The sequence below is a fragment of the Ursus arctos genome, unplaced genomic scaffold (assembly GCF_023065955.2).
Source record: "Ursus arctos isolate Adak ecotype North America unplaced genomic scaffold, UrsArc2.0 scaffold_13, whole genome shotgun sequence".
Taxonomy (NCBI): Eukaryota; Metazoa; Chordata; class Mammalia; order Carnivora; family Ursidae; genus Ursus; species Ursus arctos.
Genome location: NW_026622797.1, coordinates 67,356,161 through 67,378,871, shown reverse-complemented (window position 1 = coordinate 67,378,871; position 22,711 = coordinate 67,356,161). Strand labels below are relative to the sequence as shown.

The window sequence follows — 22,711 nt, the reverse complement described above, 5'->3', positions numbered from 1 at the left end:
CAGGTGACCCTGCAGCACAGAGGAGGAAAGGGCCCTGGCATCCACACTGGCTGGCCTCTGCCGTGAAGTACATGGCCTGGACCGAGCCCTGGCCTGGTGTCCACTGAGATGCAACAGACTCCGCGGGTCTTTTGGCAAATCCGGGGCCCCGTCTTTTGTCTCCAGTAGCAAAACCCTCCCACCCAGTGGGCTTTGTGTCCAGAGCTGAAGCCGGTGCTGGTCTGCTGGTCACTTCAGCATTCTGCATCAACTCACTAAGTCAGCAAACACGCACACACACACACACCCCTTCTCCCATGCTATGCCAAGGCAGTGAGCCATCAGCCTCCCTCCCTGACCACATCCACAAAGTTCTTGGGTTCCCTCGGAAAGACAGACTGGCACTCAAATGATGAAAAAACTCTCCGTTGTACTGTTCCAAGGAGGGACAAGTTTACCTCACAGGGTGTCATATGCTGTTTGACTCCATTGATATGGAGCTCAAGAATGAGCAAAACTAATTCATGGTGACAGAGGTCAGCATAATGGTTGCCCTTGGGAGACACCATCTGGGAGGGGATGTGAGGGAGCCGTTTGAGGAGCTGGAAGTGTTTTATATCTTGATCTGGATAGTGTTTCCAAGGATAAATAGTTACACATGTAAAAATTTGAACTATATACGAGATTTATATACGTTTGTGGTAGGCAGAATAATGCCCCCCCAAAGATGCTCACATCCTAATCCGCAGAACCTGTGAATGTGTTAGGCACCACAAGGCAAAGGGGAATTATGGCAGCAGATAGAACTAAGGATGCTGATCAGCTGACCTTAAAATAGGAAAAGCAGCCTTGATTATCCAGGTGGACCCATTGTAATCACGAGGGTCCTTAAATGTGGAAGAAAGAAACAGAGTTCGGAGTGATGCAACGTTTGAAGAACTTACCCAGCTGCTGCTTCACTTTAAAGACAGGAAAAAAGCCAGCGGCCAAGGAATCTCGGCAGCCTCTAGAAGCCAGAAAGCAAATCGCAAGAAAACAGATTCTTTCTGGAAGCTCCAGAAAGGAGCACAACCCCGCCGACACCGTGAGTTGAGCCCAGTGAGACCCATTTCGGACTTCTGAACAACAGAAGCATAAGATCTGTATTGGTTCAAGTCTCTAAATTTGTGGTGATTTGTTTAAGACCTACGGAACACTAACACAGTGCTCACCTCGAGAAACTATTTTTTTAGAGGCGAGAGAGAGTGTCCTAGGTGGACGGGGGAGCGTCTGGACTCGGGGCAGCTGCCGCGGCGTCAGCGGGGAAGAACGTGTTGGTGGGACACCTCGGTAAGTACAAGGTACCCTTTCCACCGCCGATTCGCCGAGGCAGCAGCCTCGATCCCCTGCCCTTTGGGAAAAAGAGTTTGCCTGTGAGCAGCCTCGCCCTTCTCCACTGATTATGCCTCACTGTCGTGGGGAAACCCGTCACATCTTCATCACCGAGAGGGGTCACAAGGGCCCACGCAGATGCTGGGTGGGCAGAGACCCCAAGGAAGGAGGTGGTGCTGTGGACTGAATTTTTGTGACTCCCCCGCCCCCCAGATTCATATGTTGAAGCCTAGTTCCCCTGTGATGGTGTTAGGAGGTTGGGGCCTTCGGAAAGGGAGTAGTTCATGAGGGTAGAACGTCCACAAACAGGACTTGTAAGAAGAGACAAGAGAGCTTGCTCCTCTCTCCCTTAGCCCCGCGGCGGCGCAGCGAGAAGGCGGCGGTCTGCAAACCAGGACACGGACTCTCATCAGAAACCGCATCGATGGCGCCCTGATCTCAGACTCCCAGCCTCCAGAACGGTGAGAAATAAACTTCTGTTGTTTAAGCTGCCCAGTCTATGATCTTTTGTTAAAGCAGGATTTTCGGTGTTAGGACTTTAGGGTCTAGGCTGGACTAGGTTGGGGCTCTACCTCCGCGAGCGGCAACGGCCTCACCAGCAGCGCGATTCTGGAGCCCCTGCTACCCCAGGGCTCCCGAGCCACAGGCTCTGGGGGGGTCTGGGAGTCTGGGTTTTCCGGAGCACCGTGGTGACGCCGATCCACACGCAAGTGTGAGAACCCGACGGCTTACCTCTAATGAGGCTTCCGAAGTGAGATTTTACAATTCCCATGCCCTAACGGCCCCTTTCCTCTCGCTGTCAAGGTCCTCCACTACCGATCTCCACCAGCTGTCTCCACCTCCTTCCTGTCCTCCCCTCCTGGCCCTCGCTGAGTCGAGGAGTCTTCCTGGGGCCCAGGCCTCCTTGCTGAAACCGTCCCCTGTGGTCTCTGCGACAAAGCTCTTCCTTGCAGACGTGCAGCCCCTTCCACAACCACCCCTCTCCTGAAAGCCCATGCTGACTCTCCTCACCCCCTGAGCCCCATCTCCTGACCCCAAACTCCAAGACCTGATTGTTGTCAAAGATTAGAAGAGGTCTCCACTGGATATCTAACAATTTCTTAAATGTAACATCCCCAAACAGACTTGTTGGGGTCCAGCATCCTGTCCTTTTGGAACGCAGTGACCTTGTTGCTCACCTGGACTCTCAGGTGGGGTCAAGTGAGGGATGGAGTGAGGTTGCCCCAAGGGGATTGCAGGGGAGGGGCTGTGTGGGGGAGAGACCAGAAAGGAAAGATTAATTTCAGGGGAAGGAGTGAGTAGGAGCATAGCATGGGAGGCAAGTTAGGGTTTCTGCTCCAGAAGGGAAGCGCCAAGAACACTGAGGAAGGATCAGAGGGGGTCTCTTCCAAGGGCGATAGCTCCTGGGAGGAAAAGTCTGCAGGAGCCCCAGAAGCCAACTCTCTCCCTAGCTTCAGCTTCCCAACCTCAAATGTAACAGTGGAGCGCAAGACCACTCCATGTGGGAACGGGGAAGCCGAACCAGGGAAGTCCAAGAAGCACCCAACGGGAGGCCACGGCTTCAAAGAGAGCCATGACCTTGCCTTAAGCTGGCTCCACGGGCCTCACTGGGGCAGAGGAGTAGCCATTGAGGCCTTGGTGGCCAGACTCCTGCAGCTTAGAAGTCCAGGGTTGAATCCCTGCTAGGGAGGAGGCCACAGAGTCAAGCACGTGGAGAGCCCTGGGGCCCTGGGGCACACAGAGGGTGTCTTACATGGGAGTGGTTCTAAAGTATCATCCCAGGTGAAAAGCCTCAGAATTACCTTAGAAACTGCCTTAGGAAGGCATCACATTAGAGACAGTCCAACCAGAGAAGTAACTAGGCAGTAACCTTGCACAGTGACACAGCAATTGTATTGAGATATGATAAGAAATATAGATTTGGTTTTTTTCCCTGGTCCCTGGCACAGAGCTCTAAACACCTTTGTAATTTCCTGAGGGATAGAGGTAGAAGAGTATCTTTTATATTCACAACAGACTCCCACCAAACTTCTCTGAGTTTATGCTAATGAGGAGGTAGCTTCCAGATGGGGACTGCGTACCAGGGGGACCTACTATGTGAGTAGAGGGCTGGAACTTCCAGCTGCAGCCCCACTGCCCAGCCTCCGGGAGGGGGTACTGGAGGTTGAGATGATCACCGATGGCCAAGGTGACCATCAGTGATGCTTCTGTAACGGAACTTCTATAAAACCCTCGACGGCACAGTTCGGTGAGCCACCAGGTGAGCAAGCACACCCCCATGCTGGGAAGGTGGCAGACCCCAGTGCCACGACACAGTGCGCCTGCGCTCAGGACCCTTCAGTTCTCGCCCTGTGGACCTCTTCCTCTGGCTGCCCATCTGTGTCCTTTATAACACGCTTTATAATAAATCAGGAATAGCAAGTCGAGTACTTCCCTGAGCTCTGTGGGCCATAAGAGCACGTTACTGAACCTGCAGAAGGGGTTGTAGGAACTCCTGTTTTTGTAGCCAAGTCAGACATGGGCAGGTGACTTGGGAACCCACTACTTGCATTTGGCGTCTGAAGTGGAGGGACGGTCTTGTGAGTGAAGGAATGAGTCTGCATTATTTCAAAGCAGAAAGTCCTGGGGCACCTCGGTCCTGGGATGGAGCCCCACATCAGGCTCCCTGCTCAGCGGAGAGCCTGCTTCTCCCACTCCCTCTGCTGTTCCCTGTGCTTGTGTGCTCTCTCTCTCTCTCACTCTCTCTCTCAAATAAATAAAATCTTTAAAAAAAAAAAAAAAGCAAAGCAGAAAGTCCTAGCATTCAAAATAGCTGAGAGATGCCTCACGCTAGAGGAAAGGAATGAAACAGGGTTCTAGACATGGACAGGCTGTTGGATGAAGCAGGACAGCAGGACAGCATGGGGCAGGGGTGACGTGGACAGATAGATGCTCATAGGCAGAAACAAGCATGGTTGCACAGGGACTGAGAGCATTCTGGGGGGAAGAGTCACAATTAGGGGTAGGAGGAGACAGGAGTGAGCTGGGCTGGACTGTGGAGTCCTCTGGAGCCAACAGGGAGAAGAGGGGCTGCATTTACTCTTGAAGAAGATGAGAAGCCTGCAGTTTGTGAGGAAACAGTACAGGGAACCAAGGTTTCCAGAAGGTGAACCTGGCAATGGAGGGGGAGAATTCCTATAGGCAGTGCTTGTGAGCTTCTTATCTTTATTGCCCCTAAAGAGAAAATTCTAATGGAATTTAAGGTTATTGATTAATTTAAATTAAATGAAATACTAAGAAGAAAGACTTGGTCAGGGAGGACTGAACTTTGGAGGGCCATAAACCACTGTAAGGTGTCTTTTTCACCCCGGAAAGACCATGTTGAGAACATGTGGTGTAAGGGGGTGAGGCCGGGGAAGGAAGGGGCAGATCTGAGTGACCATTTGATGGATGAATTGATTCAAGCTGGTTGACTGGGAAGGGGAGGAGGGCAAATTCAGCAAGGGCTCCACACCTTCCAGATTGAGTCACCCGAGAACAAGCGGACAGAAGATCGTAAGGTTCACTAAGTGAAAGCTGGAAGCATTGGGGTTTGCAGTTATCACATGAGTTATCACATGAGGCAATGCTGCCTTCCTTCTCTCCTGAATTCAGTCCTTTGCTGCATGAATTTAGCGCTGGAAGGGTGTCTCCTGTGTTCTAGAAGCTAATGTGGGGAAGGTGCTATTGGCCCAACCAGTGCCCCAACCTGCCCCCCATCACAGGCTGGGTTCAGTCCCCGGGTCTGTCTGAGTCACTCAATCTCAACCCACCCAACGCTGACCTGTGGGTTTGCCCCTCCAGGCCCGCTCTCCTGCCCGGTGCTGGGGAAGGACCTCTATGGACAGCAACAGCATTTGCAGGCCCACCCACAGGCAAGAGCGCAACCAGAGACCCATACACCGCACGCTTCAATATCTGAGGCTTATAAATCCAGCTAGGGTCCTGCAACATGAGAAATATAACACATTGCCTATCCTACCTCTTCGACAAATACACCTTCACAATGACCCCAAAGGCCAAGTCCCACTTCAGAACGCTTAGACTCCCCAGAGCTCCAGGCTGGCACATGCCAGGACAGGGAGAGGGGCCCCAGCCCCTGAGCCACCTTTCTTTCCTACCCCCTCAGCAGCACCCCACGTGCAGAAGAGCCTCTTGTGCACGCATGTGACACCCCCATCCACGTATCTAAGCTCCATCCCACCCCCTTCCACCAGCTATGCCTCGGCCACCCCTCAGAAAGAGGGGTGTCCACATGGATGACGCAGTCCCCCTGGGGGCTTGCCTAGGGAAGAGGCCTGTGCAAGTCCTGGAAACGGGCTCAGGGTAGTGCGGACGAGTGAGTCCCAGTTCCCGCGCTCCGATGTGGCCAGGAGGGAGACCCCGCGTGGGCACCGCCTCTTGGCCCCACAGGACACAGCCTGAGGCAGGCATGTGGCCGGAGCAGGGCCGGAGCAGGGCCCCGTTGCCCGCGCCTAAGGCTGCTGCTGACCACGGCGGGTCCCTGCCTCCTGCCTTCTGGCTGGGTACGGCCAGTGAAAGTGCCCGTGGGCATCAGAAGGTGGGAGGGGAATGAGGGGAACTGCTTCTTTCCCAGGTGACTCCCTGAAGGTCTACAGGCTGCAGCCCTCTCCCAGAGGCCACAGCTCTAGATCTTTTCCAGATCAGGTAACGGCTGCCTCCTCTTACCCTTCAGGCCTCAGCTTGGTAATGGCTCCATGCTCCCAGCACATTAAACTCTCTCCGCAACCCCTCTGAGCCGTCCCTCTCTTCCGGGGCGGTTACTCCGTCTTCTCCCAACTGCCTGTCCCTAATGCTGCATCTCAGTGAATGGTTCCCCCAGGGCTGACGCTTAGGTGTCCCCGGTTCCCTGACGGCGTCAGAGGCCGTCTCCCTTTTTAGCATCCCTCAGACCCCTCCATTCTCTCTGCGGCCTTAGCTTAATCTCTCATGGGCTCTGTTCTGGGCCAGAAGTGGCCAGCCAGTGGCCAGTATCCATGATAACTGCTCCAGCCATCCTCCCACAGGCCCGCAGTGAGCTGCCTAAAACACACGTCCTCCCAGAGCTGCCCCTGCGCGGCCTCTGTGCCCCGCCTCACACGCACACGCACATGCACACGCACACACATACACCCTAGATATAGTCCAGCCACGCAGAGCTGCTCATAGTCCACTGACACACTTCATCTTTATTCCAGAACACCTTTCTCCCAGGCTTGTCCTTTTTCCTCCCACTGGGCTCACCCACTGAGCATTTTCCAGATTCACTGCAAGCATCGCCTCCTGAGTGAAGGCCTCTCTGGTGCTCTCTGAACAGAACCGACCATTCCCTCAGTCCCCTCACTCCATCAGTAGCGACATCCTACATTGCTTCATCGCTTCTCTAGTCCCCAGTACACGGTTCGCTTCTTGAGAACGATCTAGCTTTTCAGGCAAAGTCACTGACTGTAAAGGACTCCAATAGCACTTGCTTCCCAGGCAAGGGTGGCTCCTCGGTGTTCTTCCTCCCTGGCTCCTTGGGGCAGCAGCTGCCTGGTGCCCATGACCAGACTGTGCGGTGTGCGCCCTACAGCTCCCGCACTTTCCTTCCCCGCACAATCTGACATCCTGACGGAGGATCTCGGCAACACTGGTCTTCCTCACTAGAGCGTACAAACTCCAAGGACTATGGCTCTCTTGCTCACCACTGGGTCCCCAGATACCACAGACCCTGCTGACACATAACAACAGCTCAAAAAGTATGGGGCTTTTTAAAAACAGGCTCCACACCCAACATGAGGCTTGAACTCAGACCCTGAGATCAAGAGTTGGATGCCGTACGCTCTACCCGCTGGGCCAGTCGGGCACCCCGCAGCTCAAAAACTACGTATCTGTCTTATGAATAGAAGTGGTTTTGGTTGGAGAACCGAACCGACTTTGTTGCCACCATTCTTCCTGACCAGCCTGACAAACTCCTCGGATATAACTCAAAGAATCCACGATGACCCTCCATCCCTCCTGGGCCTCCCCTGTATGCAATTTGAATTAGAAATCAGCATTGTGCAGGTGTGAATGTAGACTGCACAGCTGCTATAGAAGAAAATGTGGAGGGTCCTCAAAAAAGTAAACAGAACTACCATATGACCCAAGCAGTTCCGCTTCGCAACTACCGCAGAGAATGAAAAGCAGGGTCCCAGACCGCTTTCCGTACACCTGCGTTCATGGCAGCACCACTCACAACGTCCGAAAGATGGAAACAACCCAACGTCTGCTAACAGATGAACGGGTAAACAACATGTGATCTCTACATCCAGTGGAATATTATCTGGCTCTAAAAAGAAAGCACATTCTGATATATGCTACAACGTGGGTGAGCCCTGAGGACATTATACGAAATGAAATAAACCAGTCACAAAAATCAGTCAAAAGCTGTATGAGTCCACTTATTTGAGGTCCCTAGAGTAGCCAAATTCATAGAGACAGAAAGTAGAATGGTGGTTGCCAGGGGCTGGGGAAAAAGGAGAGAATGGGAGTTAAGTGTTTAATGGGTACCGAGTTTCAGTTTGGGAAGATGAAAAATTTTTGGAGATGGATGGTGGTGGTGGTTGAGGAAAAGTGCCGCTGACCTGTACCCTTAAAAATGGTTAAAATGGTAAATTTTATGTTCTCTATAGTTTACCACAATTTTTCAAAAACTACATTTAAATTTAAAAAAAAGAAAGAAAGAAAGAAAAACCAGAATTGCAACCTATCTCCTGACACATGGAGGAGACCTCCCAGGCCTCTGGAGCTTTCTCTAACCAGGACACATACTGAATCAGGCAGCTGGGAGCTTAGGCAAGGTATTTTCGTTTCAACTGATCCCTGGGAGTATTAGGAAGCTGCTAGATTTTTAATCCTTTCTCTTTCCAGGTTGAAAAGGTCACCCATGGGGTATCTAACCTTAGATAAATTCTTCTCTATCAACTACTTTTCAACATCAATCCACAAGGAAGCCCCTCTTAAGGAAATGAAATAGAGAAGACAGGAATAAGGCATCCCCCACAACTAGCAGCAGACATCTTTGTTCAAATGGCATGCTTAGTGTGCGTGGGTGCGAAGGGGAGGAGGGGGTCAGGATGGGCCCAGGCTCTGCTTCTCCCGGGGGCCTGGCACAGGGCTGCCCACAAGGAAGGAGTGCCTTCTGTTACCTGTCCAGAGTCACCTAGGTGCTGTCCGCCAGCCTCCTCCCTCAGAGACCTGTCGGCCACCGGTCCGTGTCCCCCACCCAAGGATGAGGTGCTGGGTGGAATGGGACCCTCAGAAGCACCTGCAGGGAAGGCTTCTTGGCTCTAAACCATCTCCAGGTACCCCACACTCCTGGGATGACCCCATCCCAGCTGCTTGGCCTGGACCTCCTGAATCACAAGCCGTCTTGTCTCGGGGCAGGTGGGAGTGTGGAGCCCTGGCACCTCGCTATGTGCTCCCTTTCCGCCCCTGCAGCCAAGTGGTGTCTGGACACCCAGGAAAGCCCTGCATAGGATACAAGGTGCCCGAGGACCAAATGCCCTGTGGGTGGGGGGTGGAAAGAGGGCGAAACGGCCCCCACCCTGTGCTTTGGGAACTGAGATCTGACGTGTGGGAGCCTCAGGACTCATCATAGAGGCAGTGGTGACACCTCCTTCCCCTGCAGCTTCCCCCAAGGGCAGGGCCTTCCCGGCCTCAGACGCTCACTTGGGCAGGAGCAGGGGACTGTCCTGACCCTTCACTCTGAGGGGCCCCTTTGGCGGGCCCAGCGGTGGCAAGGGTCAGGGCACAGGAAGTCCGATTTGCTATTCGAATGTGGCTGGAGGGAGGAGCACCCGGACTGGGGCTGCAGCCTGTGGGATGACTGTGCTCCGAGCCAGGTTTTCCGGGAACAGGGCAACAATTACCCTGCCATTCCTGAGAGCCAGCTCCTGGCTTCCTGGCTTTCTCCTTGAGGAGGGGAAGTTTTTAGGAGGCTTTCATTTCTGCAGCTTATATCCCAGATGAAACCAAAGTTCTGCTCCTGGAGGTTCTGTAGCCACCTCCTAAGCTCCCGGACCCCAAGCTCTTCTTCTTTACCCCAGGTAAACTGAGGGTATTGACCACGTGACTGCTCAGGCTCCTGCCAGCAGCAACAGCCTCCAGTGGAAAGTTACTACAAGTTCTTCAGGATACTACCCGCACCCATACACACACACCTGCTCCCCAAAACTGTGCACTGAGGCAGGGCCATGTTAGGACTTTAGAGGGCCCTGGGCACTTTTGCTTTCATGGGCTCCTTCCGCCATAAAAAATGTTAAAAAGCATATTTTATAACTGTATTGGTATGAGGCGAATATATAATTATATGTCTTCAAACATTTTCTTCTACCTAACATTGCATTTTTTTCTTCTGGTTTTAAAATAAATTAAAATATTTTCAGAGGCTTCTAAGTATCATTGTGAGCATTTGACGCTATGCCTACTGCACCTGATGGGTCTGTCAGCCCTGCATGAGGGACATACAGGTGGAAGGGAAAAGAAAGAGCCTCAGCCAGAAGGAAGGGTCTAACCTCAGCAGGAATGTGACCTGAGCCAGTCACTTCCCCTCTCTGGGCCTCAGTTTCCCCATCTGGGGAAAATAATACTCTCTACCTCATGGAGCAGCTGTGACGACTAAAATGAGATCCTGTACATACATACCTTGTTTAGAATGGTGCCCGGCACAGAAAAATCACTATGAGAGTGTTAGCTGTCATTAATAGTACTGAGTACTACTGTTCTAGCCGCTCAGCGGACCCTCTACAACTGACACTACGAGAAAGCCTCCTGCTGACAGGGACGTCTCAGACCTCCTGGAGCGGATACAGCTATTTTAGAGACGCTTATTCAGGAAAACTGTTTTCCTAAAATTCCCTGTCAGCATTTCTATGGCGAGCCCTCCCCCCGGGGGGGGAACCAACACCACCGGAGAAACTGCGGCCTCCCCCCCTGAGCCCACGGTGAGGGGCATTCCTGGGCAGGAAGAAGGGCCACGGGGCCAGAATCTGCCTCCTCCTTTTATCCTTCTGCTCAGCAGGTGTCAGAGCTCAGGGATTGAGTGGGAGGCTTTTTAAAATGCAAAGGCCTCTGGGATAAATGAAGGTCTAATCCCTTAATAGTCACACAGAGGAGGGCCTGACAGTTGGGTTTTCTAAGGGGACCTTGAACCCCTACGTGTCAAGGGCTTTACACACATTATCTCCTTTAATCCTGACAACCCCCTCCCCCAGGCGATGACAGTGTAGGGATTACTATCCCCATTTTACAACCCAGCAAACAGAGGCTCAGAGAAGGTCTGCGACTTGACTGCAGACAACCCCTACTGCCCCAGGCACCTAAGAGAAGATCTGGAAAGGATGAGAAAGGGAAAGGGAAGCCAGCTGGCCCAGGTCGGCTTGGCCGGGGCGGGTGGGGGGGGGGGGGGCACTGGCTGAAATGCTCTGGGCCTCAGTTTCCTGAATCCACAAGGCGGGGGAGCGTTGGCCCCACATCTCACACATTCTGCTCTTCTCACCCCACTCCCAGCCTGGTCAGAACAGATGGCCAGCTCCTTTCCTGGCCCGCCCGTGGCGTTTCTCCAGTTCCTGGAAGGGACCGCCACCAGCCTCGCCACACCCCTCCCTGACTCCAAAGCAGCAACGCCCCCTTGGGAGGGGACTTGTAAAGCGTTAAATTGTTGCTGCACTGAAAGGCAGGTGGCCTTCAAAACCCCAAATTCCCAGCTAATCAGGGTGGCTGAGCAGGGGAGCCATGTGGTGTCCAGACTCTCCAGGCTGGCTCATATTGTAGGAACAGAGACTTTGCAGCGGCAGGCAGGTCCTCTCGGGATGCAAACAGCTTGGCCGGCAGCAGGACTTCCGTCGGCACCCTTCTCTGCTCCCTTCCCTGCAGCTCTGCTCTCCTTGGGAAAATGTGGGACTCTGGAAGCCGAAGTGGGCTTATCCGACTGTGAGTGGGAAAATCAGGGCCCCAAGGGAGGGCTGGGCCTGCGAGAACAGGACAGAGCGGCAGCAGGCAGCCCCGGGGAGCAGGCCCCACGCCGGTCCTACCTCCAAAGGCGGGCCTCATGGAGAAGTCGTGGTCCTCCACTCTGAGAAGGGGCTGAGGTTTTCCCTTGCGGATTTTGGTCACGTCAAGGTTCTTCTTATACAGGTGACTGCAAAGACAAGCAAGAGACATTTTTTCAGTGGCCCACAAAGGCATTTGTGGGGGTGACTCCTTGCAGGATCTACCTGTTAGACACCATTTCTCCACCCCTGAAGGCTACACACACACACACACACACACACACACACTCCCACCCTGTCCCCTCCAGGTCCTCACAGGCAGGTCCTGAGGACGACACCCTTCTAGGGCCTTCCTAAGGTAAGTTATGATTGGATGACAGCATTTGGGTTGAATGGTGGAGGATGATACATTTTTTTTTAAATGTTTCTCTTATGTTACTATAATATTGGTTTTGTAATCAATAAAATTCTGACACAAATATGGCGAAGTTTAAACATGCTGGTTTTATCCTCGCCAGACCCAGTGCTCCTTCCGTCAGTCCGGCTGGCAGGTGTCTGCACAGCCCACCCTGGAGCAGAACCTCAGCCCCGAGAGCAGGCAAGGCACAGGCCGTGGGGATCAAGGCCCCGCTGGGGACAGAGTTGCTCTGGTGACTCAGGCGGGTGGTGGAGGCCGGAGCCAGCCTCGGGCTGCAGACCCGGGTCCACTCTCTTTCCTTAACCCAGATGACAAAGGGGTCATTCTCTAGTCTCTCTCATCCACACTCACTCTTTCCAGATCTTTTTTATTTTTTGTTCCTCACCAAAACCATACATAATCCGAAAGCAGTAAAATCCAAAATACTCTAAAGCAATATTCTACTGACATAATTATCACTAAACAGAAAGAAGAGAGGAGGGAGAAGGAAAGGGAGAGAGGGAGGAAGGATTTGTGTCTGACAAGATGTGAGATCTAATTCTTGACTGAAGAAACTGAACAACCTTATCAGAAGTCAGTGTTACTGTAAATTTTGTTATGTGTAGGATATTTAAGGACTGTGGTAGATGAAGAGATTTGGGGTTGAATGTTTGTTGTGCATTTAAATACAATCCCTATTTTACGCTCAGTGTCCTTATCATACTTCAGGGGTTTTTTTTTTAGAAAAATAGGCATATTTCCTGTTTAGACTTTATAAGAGGGAAGTAACATGTTCCTCTCTCAAGGTTCTGTTCTTTGAGACATCTTTCTATGAAGTCCTTAACTTTCATTCTCTGTCAGCTCTGCCCAGATGGTGTAATTTCTTGGGAGGGCTAAAACCGAGCTGATCACTAAAGTAGCCACTAGCTACATGTGGCTGTTTAAGTCAATTTAAATTAAATTAAGTTAAATTAAATTAAATTAAATTAAATTTTAATTAATAAAATAATTAATACTAAAACAAAATAATACTCATGTTATTTAATTATACTAGCCATATTTATGTGCTTGATAGCCACTTGAGGCTGGTGGCTACCATGTTGGTAAGTGCAGCTCTGTAACATTTCCAGAATCTCAGAAAGTTTTATTATGCAGTGCTGGTCTAAAGATTGGTCTGCCCTCCCCCGTCCCCTCCAAGAAGCAGATTCCCCTATAAGCTGGGCTTCCCACCTTACAGCGCTACTCTTACAGCCACCTGGAGCTCCAGGCCTCCCAACCATTCTCCCCTTCCAGCGATGGCTTTGGCTCCAACAGCTTCTCTTCCTCTCCATCAACCTTGGGATGTCAACATGCATGAGGACAGCCACCCCACACTCCGGTCGCACAAGTCCTCAATTCCTAGACTCAAATCCACTTGCTAACCACATCTCTATGGAGAACCTACTGTGCCCAGATGCGGTACTAGTCATGGGGAGGACATATAGTCACTGCCCTCACAGGGCTGATAACCCAGTGGTGGAGATAGACAATAAGCCAGTGGACAGATAAATAATGTAACTTTAGAAAGTGCAAAGTGCCATAAAAATGTAATCAACCAGGATAAGGAATAAGAGGGAGATGGGTTGGGGTGGAAGATGGTCAGGGAAGCCACCTGAGACCCAGAGGGGATGAGGGACAGAGCAAGTCATGAGATGATCTAAAGAACGTGCACTCTGAGAGAGGGAACAGCAAGTACAAATGTCCTGAGGTGAGTCTGGCTTGTGTGAGGAGAGCAAGGAGAAGGAAAGTAATAAGAAAGAAGGTGGGAGACAAGGCCAGGGACAAGATCATGAGACCCTCACGAGTATAATACTGAGAGGGGAAACCCATGAAATTCTGAGCAGGGGAGTCATAAGGACTTGTTTAGGACCTGAGAAGATACCCTGGCTGCTGTGTAGAGAAGACTGCAGAGGACACAGTAGACACCGGAGACCGTTAGGATTCTTGCTGAGAACATGGCGCCTAGATCAGGGCGATAGGGAAGGGAGGTGCAGAGAAATGATCAGATCTGAGGAAGGCCGAAAGGTCTTGCTGACGGATTGAGTATGGGGTATGAGGGAAAGAGAGGGGCGAGGATGACGCTGGTTTATGACTTGAGCCCCTGGGTGAATGGTGGGGGCATTGCCTGAGATGGCAGGTGGCACGTTTGTGGTGAAGGGGGTTCATCTCATTCTTAGCCGTCTTGATTTCGAGATGCCTGTAAGATATCCAGGGAGAAGGTGAAAACAGGGTGGGGGGCACTCAGAAGCAGGGGCAGTAGTAGTATTTTCACTTCCTTCAGCCTTGCAGGTCCCTAGGGTCACTGAGGGCTCGGCAGAGGAGCCCTTGACCTCTGCCCTCAAACACCCTCACCCCAGCTTCCTCAGCGTCTCCCTTTCCCAAGGCCCCTTCTCGTCAGCCTTCACACTGGATTCAAGTCTCTCCTCCCCTGAGCCCAAACTAAGCAGCGTGTCTCTCTAGACCGCACATCCTCCTCATGCAAAACGTATTGAAAAGCGGCAGCATTACAGGTATGGTAGTTATATTTGTCTTTAAATGTTTTCTTTAAAAAAGAAAAAAAAAGAAAGAAAAGTCCTCCGCTCCTAATAAATCCATAATCCTCGCAGACAGCTGTGTGCCTCGGGCTGCTGCCACCGCGTCGCTGGCAAGCGCTTCCTGCCCCGCTTGCGCCTGCCCCGAGCCCCGCAGGAGCGCCGGCTGAGCGTCGGCTGCCCTGCAACGCGGAGGGCCGTGCCTCGGCTAGAAACCTGCTCTTTCAGGACCGGGCACTGGGCTGTCCTTCTAGCACCTGAGAGCTCATTCTCAATCTGCATTGCCGCCTCCCTGTCCTCAGCGCACCCCCTGAACGCTAATATCCCCCGGCCCTGTCCCAGCCGCCTCCTCTTCTCCCGCTGCACCCTCGGTGGCAGGCAGCCTACGGCTGTGGCTTCGGCTGTCATCAACATGTTGACGATTCCTAAATCTGTACCCCCTGCTCTCGATCTTTTATCCAACTGCCTAACTGATGATCCCCCGATGGATATCCGATAGGCATTAAAACTCAACACACCTCTAGTTGGGTTTGGGACACAGTTTGAAGTGGTCTAGGCTGCAGGGTGAGTGGGCTTTCAATAAAAGGGGAAGGGAAGGAAGAGGCACGGGAGCGGACCGAGGGAGCGTGCGGGGCACGCAGGGACCAGGCGAGGCAGAGCCTTGAAGGTCATGTTAAGACTTCTGTCTTTATCCAAAGGTGATGGGGAAACACTGAAGGCGTTAAGCAGTTGGAGGAAGAAGCCATGATCAGAGTTGCTTTTAGACAAGCCTATTGGAAGGAAGTCCAATGTAACGTCTTTCTCCCAGGTAGCTGGAATATGGAACCCAGGTCGAGTTCCCTTGAAGCATGGTGGTCACTGTCAGGGTGCCTCCACGGAGCTTCCACTGTCACGGGCTCTGCCCCAAGCCCAGCTCCAGAAGTCAGGGGGTACCAGGCCCAGTTCCCCGCACACCAACGGCGTGACAGGCCACATTCGACACCGCAGCAAAGACATCCCAGAAAGGCGGAGGAGGAGCTCAGCCTAAGGGATTAGCAGATCATAGACATTAAACTCTGAGTGCAGCAGTTGCCCTAGCCCTCTGCCTGGCGGGGAGCAAATCCCTGCTGGCCAGCAGTTTCCATATCCATTTAGAGGGGAGGATTAGGGAGCGGAAGTCCCAGAATTCCAGCCCCCCTGAAGGACAGAGGAGATTTGAAATGCCTGTGCCATTAATGAGGGCCCAGAACTGGGCTTTTGTTGTTTTGTTTTTTAAAGGAACCAGTTACTTGATAACTCAGGCCACTGATGTCCCCAGCCTTGGGCTATTTGTATGAGTAGATGTCCTCAATCCGCCCTTCCAGTGCCCAGATGCCTCGGCCCGAAAACCCCAGACTCCAGGGGCCAGACCTGAGTCCCAGCCCAATGCGGGGCAGCCAGCACCTCCACGGGACCTCAGACCAGCCTTGGGCAGGGAGAGAGGAAAAACGTGCTCACTACACCTTTGAGAGGCAGGGCTAGTGCCCCCCGGGCTGAGGTTTATTTGGTAGCCATGACAGCAGGCATGACGACCATGCCTGTGTGAATCACCCTCTCTTTGTGCAGGCCCTGAGCTGTGGTTACCCCCTCATTCCGGTGGGCTAGGTCTCACGACCACCCCTTTTCAGTTGGAGAAATGAGGTTCGGAAAGATCGGGCCATGGCCAGGGGAGCCATAAAACCAGGCCCCCAACCTGGCTTCCCTGACTCCCTGGCCCCACCTCCTTCACCAGGCGTCTGGAGAGGGTGAGGCTCACTGGGCAGCAGGAAAGCAAAGCTGCCCCTGGGCCCAGTACCACGTGAGCCATGATGCTGACCAAGAGAAGGATAGCCAGGGGGGCTGCAGAGCGGGGAGGAAATATGGAAGCGGCCCCCAGGCTCTGGGACCAGGAGGAACCAGAGAATGTTATCTGGGGAGAGTACAGCCTCCGGAGACCAGAGCTAGGTTCATTTTCAGATCTCCAGGAGAAGGGCCTCTTTCATGGGGAAAGCAATCACGTGGTCAGGAGGCCAACCTAGGTAGCAGGCATGGAGGAGTGGACTAAAACTGGGATGCTGGGAGGCTGGGAGGCTGGGAGGCTGAAAGGCAGGGAGAAGAGAGCAAATCGAGTAGCTAGGAGAAAATGGGTTCAGGTGGCAGCAGTTCCATAAAGAGGGACCCAAAGAGTGGGACAACTGGAAGCAGTTCTGGAAAAAGCACCTACTGAGCAGAATAATTGTTTTGTGAGGTTGCCTTGGGCGGAGTGATACGGAAGGTATACAGGTTAGAAGAGATCCTAACAGTGTGTGCGTGTGTGAGAGAGAGAGAGACTGGGTGAGATCCTTTGTACGGTGGATGGTGTGTGTGCATGACCGTGTGAGGTAGGAGGGGAGGCCAGGGCTTCACAGAAAGGAAGCTGCCCTACGGAGATGACGTGCTCTAGAAGTCACATCATTTTGTTCCTGTTTATTCGTGTAGCTTAACTTGTGTGTGTCAATGACGGAAGTAATCTTTTAGTCAGATGCGTGGCTGAAATTTCTCACAGACATAGCTTTATGATTGTCTGAGCGTGCACATGCCCTGGTGGATTTAGAAAGGCCTAGAACCATGTGCCCTGGTGTGACATGTTCTCCATCCTCTCTCCCAGCCTCTCTTCAGTAATTATTTTTTATTTGTTAAATGTGTAGGCTCATCTTTTCTTCCACTTTAACACCTCCTGGGATGGATTTCGAGAAACTGTCCTCAGCCCTCAAGGGTCAGATTCAGTCTGTCCCCAAGCTCATGCAGGTGTCTGGGAATGACTGTGGGTCTTCCGAGGAGTGACACAGGTGTGACAGCCCAGACTGCCGAGTAGGATCCCTGAGGATCCCTGAGGGGCTCGTGCTGAACCCCAGCACTGTTCTCAGAGAATAGACAAGTCCATGGCCAATACGCGCTCCGTAAAATAGGAATCCTATAAGATAGTCCAAAATGTGGGGGTTTTTTTGAGAAACTGCATAATTTATTTTCCTCTTCAAGATTCAGAATGTCTATTTGCATATAAAGGTTCTGGAAGCTGAGCTATAAAGACATCTGTTTAAATGATCTAAACCAGACTTTCCCAAGTTTCTTTGACCCCAAAACCCCCTTTTCTCACAACACCTATTCACATTTCAGTCTTAGAGCTCAGAGGAATTGCTGGGTCCCATGGCCCCTGAGGTTCCTTCCAATTCGACAGCCTGTGATTCTGCCAACAGAACCGGGACAAGACCTGCAGAGCAGTGCCTCCTTCCTGTCATCCTGGACAAGTTTCATCTGTTTGCTTTCGGCATGAGTGGCGTTAGGCCTGAGAGTAGGTACCTCGCCCAGAGCGGCGGTCTCCAAAGCCGGCGTATACCTGGGGTGCTTAAGATGGGCCACCGGGATGCAGAAAGTAGAGACTGTAACTCTTACTGATAGTTTTTATCTAAAAATAAGGAAGCAATCAATGTTTTACTTTAATATATATATGTATAGTATACATATAATATAATATGTATAACATATATTACATATAATAGTATATGTATATAATTTAAAAGTAAATATATTGGAGGTACAATTTCAAAAAATTATCACCGATAGCAGTGCCTGATTAAAAATAAAAGCCAGTGACCTAGAAAATGTGCTCAATATATTAGTTTATATGCACAATCCCTGGTTCACAATGCGTAGTAGAATGGAGAACAGATGTGTAACATCTCACACGTGCTGTCTACATCTCGGCTGCTCGCTCTTTTCTTCATGCTGAACATTCGTGTCGACATCATGCTTTGTACATCGGTTCAAACAAGCTTACTAAGGAACTTCGATTTGTAAATGTCATGATTTTCAATGCAAATTCCGGGCCTAACCAGTATCTTGGAAAGGTTTCCATTACATCCTGCAAGAGCAGTTCCTGTTGCCCACACATGTATTTCTGATAACCCAACCAATTTGATATACCTTTTTAAGATTGAAACAGTGCAATGAAACCCAATACCATGATAAAGCTGTTCCCAATCAAATAATTTAAAGAGGACAGCTCTCAGTTACATTTTTTTAATAGTTCAAACTAAATTCCTATCTACAGTCCCCCCGCCCCCCGCAAATTTCTTGAGTGCAATTACTCAGCAGGGCCCCGTGGTCCCTACAGGATGTCATCCTGAGGAACAAAGCAGCACAAGCCGAGAAGTACAAGATATTTTACCCATGAACACTTCAACCACCTGCTTTAAATCAAAATGCTTGGACAAAGCCCAGATGCCAGAACAAAATGCTCAACCCAGTCTGGCTTCGCTCTCTCGCGGCTTGTGACACTGGAGAACGTTCGAGCTCCGAGAGAGACTGTTTTCCGTGAGGTGGTGGCCCCATCTACCTCTGGCTGGAAAATCGGCTCCAGCGGGACAGCGTGACCGCCAGCCCTCCTGCGAGCTGTCCCACAGGGCGCCGCTGCAGGTGACCTTCCTGCCCTCCCACCCACGCCTTTACCTTGGCTTGGCCATTTCCAGCTGCCCGGTCCATCTCCTCCTCTTGGGCTTTCTGCTCTCCGCAAGAGCCGTCAGGCAGAACAGGAACAAGATGAGTCTTGTGATATCAGGCATTCTGTGACCATCTACGACGCCACCAGCCGCTCTCCAGGAACCTGCCGCGGGGCCGACCCCCCGGGCCGCACCACGGATTCAGTCTGCCGCTTTGGGACGGTGCTTCTCCAAGGCGCTGCAAGAGCATGACTGCCAGGCTGATTTTCCCGATTAGATATTTGATAGGGGTGCTCGTCCCACCCCACCTCCCACCGGCCCCCCCCCCAGGCGTGACACAAACACCAAGGCTTTGCCCTCTCTGCTGCTTAGTGATTGGCCGTTAGTCAGCAAGTTTGTCCTCCTGTGAAATTCTGCTTCCGCTGAGTCCCAGAACAGCTTTGCTAAAACTGTTACATAAAAAAAAATAAAAAAAAAAAAAATTAAACCTCTTGAACATGCCAGCTCTTTGCTGAGATCATTAATCCTTCCCTCTGGCTGCATAAAACCAGTCTGTCACATCCCCTAGGGAGACAGCTTGGATTCTGAGTGGATTTGCAGGGAAGACCTGATGGACAAGAAGAGTGCATGAATGTGCTGGGGAAATGCTGAGTAAACACACAAATGACCTGTTTTCACAGGGTTGCTTTATTTCTCTAAGAAAGCATATTTTGCCTATGGCCAGGGATGCTTGCTTTCCCCCCAAACACACATCGTTTTCTCAGTGAAAAGACATCAAAGCATAAACCCCTTTTGATTTTGAAGGAATGTATAAACCAAAGGAGAATTCATGATTATGTAAGCTGTTCTTATCATGAGAATTAGATTAATTTGGGTCTTTAATCCTAAAATATATAATTTCATCAAAAATTACACTTGATTCCTATCCTGGGATATGGAATTGTGAACATTTGAAGTGTAAAGATACATGTGGTTATATTTAATCTACTGAACAGAATAAAATGTTTAAAAACTACTTATTACTTGCCTGCTGTGTCCGAGATGGAGAGGAGTTTAGTGTGGTAGAGACGTAGGGAGATGAGGTTGGAGGGCAAGAGGAGTGATAACCAGAAGTCAACAGAATTGGGGTTTTAGTGTGTGAGAAAGAAATCCTTTAAGCAAAGTGGAATGACATGATGCAGTTTTTTTTTTTTTTTTAAGGAATTCCTAACTGGATCAGTTGGATTGGAGAAGATATAATAACAAAGGAGGATGAAGTCCTGCCCTAATGGAAGGAAGGATGGAAGGAGAAGAGGAGGGAAGACAGAAGAATGAGATAGTCACGTTATTTCTGAAGTCGAATACATTTGCTGACTGAATAGAGTGGGAGTAAGAGAAGGCAACAGAGATATCTACGATTCTAGTTTGGAGGTGGGACTGATGGATGGTACCACCACTAACTGGTATCCGTTAGAGGTGGACAAGTTTGGTAGGGAGATGACATAGATTTTGACTTGTGGAATTTGAGGTATCATGGGACTTCCAGATGCCCAATAGGCAGCTGGAGAATAAGTAAGCCTGCAAGTCAGGAGAAAGGTCTGGACTGGAGAAAAAGATTTGGAGCCATCAATGTATGGTGGTAGTTTAACCACAGGAAAGGGTGAGATCTTCCAGGAAAATAGAAGTCCCAGTATAAGCATAGAATCCTCGGGAATCTATACTTTCTTTTTTTTTTTAAGATTTTATTGGGGCGCCTGGGTGACTCAGTCGTTGAGCATCTGCCTTTGGCTCAGGGTGTGATCCCAGAGTCCTGGAATCAAGCCCCGCATCAGGCTCCTCCGCTGGGAGCCTGCTTCTTCCTCTCCCACTCCCCCAGCTTGTGTTCCCTCTCTCGCTGGCTGTCTTTCTCTCTGTCAAATAAATAAATAAAAATTTTTTAAAAATGTATTTATTTTTTTAAAAAATTTTAAGTCTTTTTTTAGATTTTAAAGTAATCTCTATACCCCATGGGGGCTCGAACCTACAATCCCGAGATCAAGAGTTGCATGCCGTACTGATTGAGCCAGCCAGGTGCACTGGAATCTATACTTCTAATGGATGGATGGGAAGCCTGAACAAAAGCATAGAAGAACTAGCAAAGGTGCTGACTATGAAAACCAAAGGAGTTTCTGGGAGGGGTTAGTCAACAGTCCGTGTTGTGAAGAAGTGACGGCAGGAAACAGGCTAACTGGATCTGGCAACCAGAGCATTGTTCCTAACTTCAGCTAACTCTAGTTTCAGTTGAAAGATGTGGCAGGAAGCCAAATTACAGGAGTTAAATAGGAATTTGAGAGTGGTAATAATTCAGTATGGGGACTAATTCAGTGCTCCTCCAATCTGGCCAACGGTACTCTGCTGTAAATTCTCTCCTTCGCTCCCTCCCCCTCCCCCCCCAAATAAATAAATAAATCTTTAAAAAAAGAAAGAAATATTTGTTTTGTTGCATTCTGGACACATTAGGTCCTATCGATTTTTTCTTTAAATCTCTCTTATTTTCAGTAGTTCAATTATTGTGATTATGGTATGGAGAAAAGCTCAACTGGAGATAAGTGTAACTTTTTAAGTAATAGCTTTATTGAACTATCATTCACATACCATAAATTTACCCCTTTATTTTTAAAATTTTTTAAAAGATTTTATTTACTTGAGAGAAGAGAGAGTGAGAGAGAGAGAGAGCGAGAGCATGAGTCGGGGGTAGGAGAGGGAGAAGCAGACTTCCTACTGAGCTGGGAGCCCGACACAGGGCTCGATCCCAGGACCCTGAGAGTATGATGTGAGCCAAAGGCAGATGCTTAACTGACTGAGCCCCCCAGGCGCCCCAGATTGACCCCTTTAAACTGTGGTGTGTGGTATATTCAGAGTGTGCAACCATCACCGGTATCTAATTTTAGAACATCTTCATCTCCCACCAAAAAAGCCTCAAGGCCATTAGCAGTCACTCCCCCTTCCCTTCCTTTCCCTTCCCTTCAGCCCCTGTCAATCACCAGCCTGCTTTCTGTCTCTATGGATTTGCCTGATGTGGACGTTCCAGATACACGGACTCATACACTGTGCAGCCTTGTGTGTCTGGCTTCACTCGACTTGTTTTGTTTTCTTTTCTTTTTTTCTGGCATGATGTTTTCAAGATTCATCAATGTGGGAGTACGTATTATAATAGTTTTATAAATAAAACTTTTGATGTGCATTTCCCTGATGACTAATGATGTTCAAGCATCTTTCCACGTTTATTGGTCAGTTGTGTGTCTTCTTTGTACAAATATCTATTCAAACCCTTTGCTGTTTTTTTTTTTAAGATTTTATTTTTATTTATTTGACAGATAGAGACAGCCAGCAAGAGAGGGAACACAAGCAGGAGTGAGAGAGGAAGAAGCAGGCTCATAGCGGAGGAGCCTGATGTGGGGCTCGATCCCATAAGGCCGGGATCACGCCCTGAGCCGAAGGCAGACGCTTAACCGCTGTGCCACCCAGGCGCCCCCAAACCCTTTGCTGTTTTTAAATCAGGTTATTTTTATGATTGAGTTATGCGTTCTAGATACAAGTCTCTTATCAGATATTTTATGTGCAAATATTTTCTCCCATCCAGTGCTGTCTTTTCACTTTATTAATGATGTTCTTTGAAACACAAAGGACTTGTTTTGATAAAGTATAATTTATCTAGTTTTTCCTTGGTTACTTGTGCTTTTGGTCTTATATCTAAGAAACCACTGCCTCACTTGTGGTCACGAAGATTTAGTATGCTTTCTTCTAACAATTTTATAGTTTTTGCTCTTCCCATTAAGGTCTTGGATCCATTTTGAGTTAAGTTTTGTATAGGGCGCGAGGCAGTGGATACATAGCTTTAACATTTGTTCATTTCTCTCAGAACAGAGG

At 50.2% G+C, this 22,711-nt stretch overlaps 1 protein-coding gene across 1 annotated transcript in view; it reads right to left on the bottom strand.

Moving 5' to 3' along the window:
• The window catches only part of GABRR2 (gamma-aminobutyric acid type A receptor subunit rho2), a 43,456-nt gene extending 24,373 nt beyond the window's left edge, over nt 1-19,083 (bottom strand). The window contains exons 1-2 of the mRNA XM_026511823.4: nt 18,834-19,083; nt 11,424-11,530 (exon numbers count right to left, since the gene is read on the bottom strand). Coding sequence (XP_026367608.2) covers nt 11,424-11,530; nt 18,834-18,946 — 220 coding nt within the window. The 5' untranslated portion in view covers nt 18,947-19,083. The remainder of the gene's footprint in view (nt 1-11,423; nt 11,531-18,833) is intronic.
• Nucleotides 19,084-22,711: the final 3,628 nt, after the last annotated feature.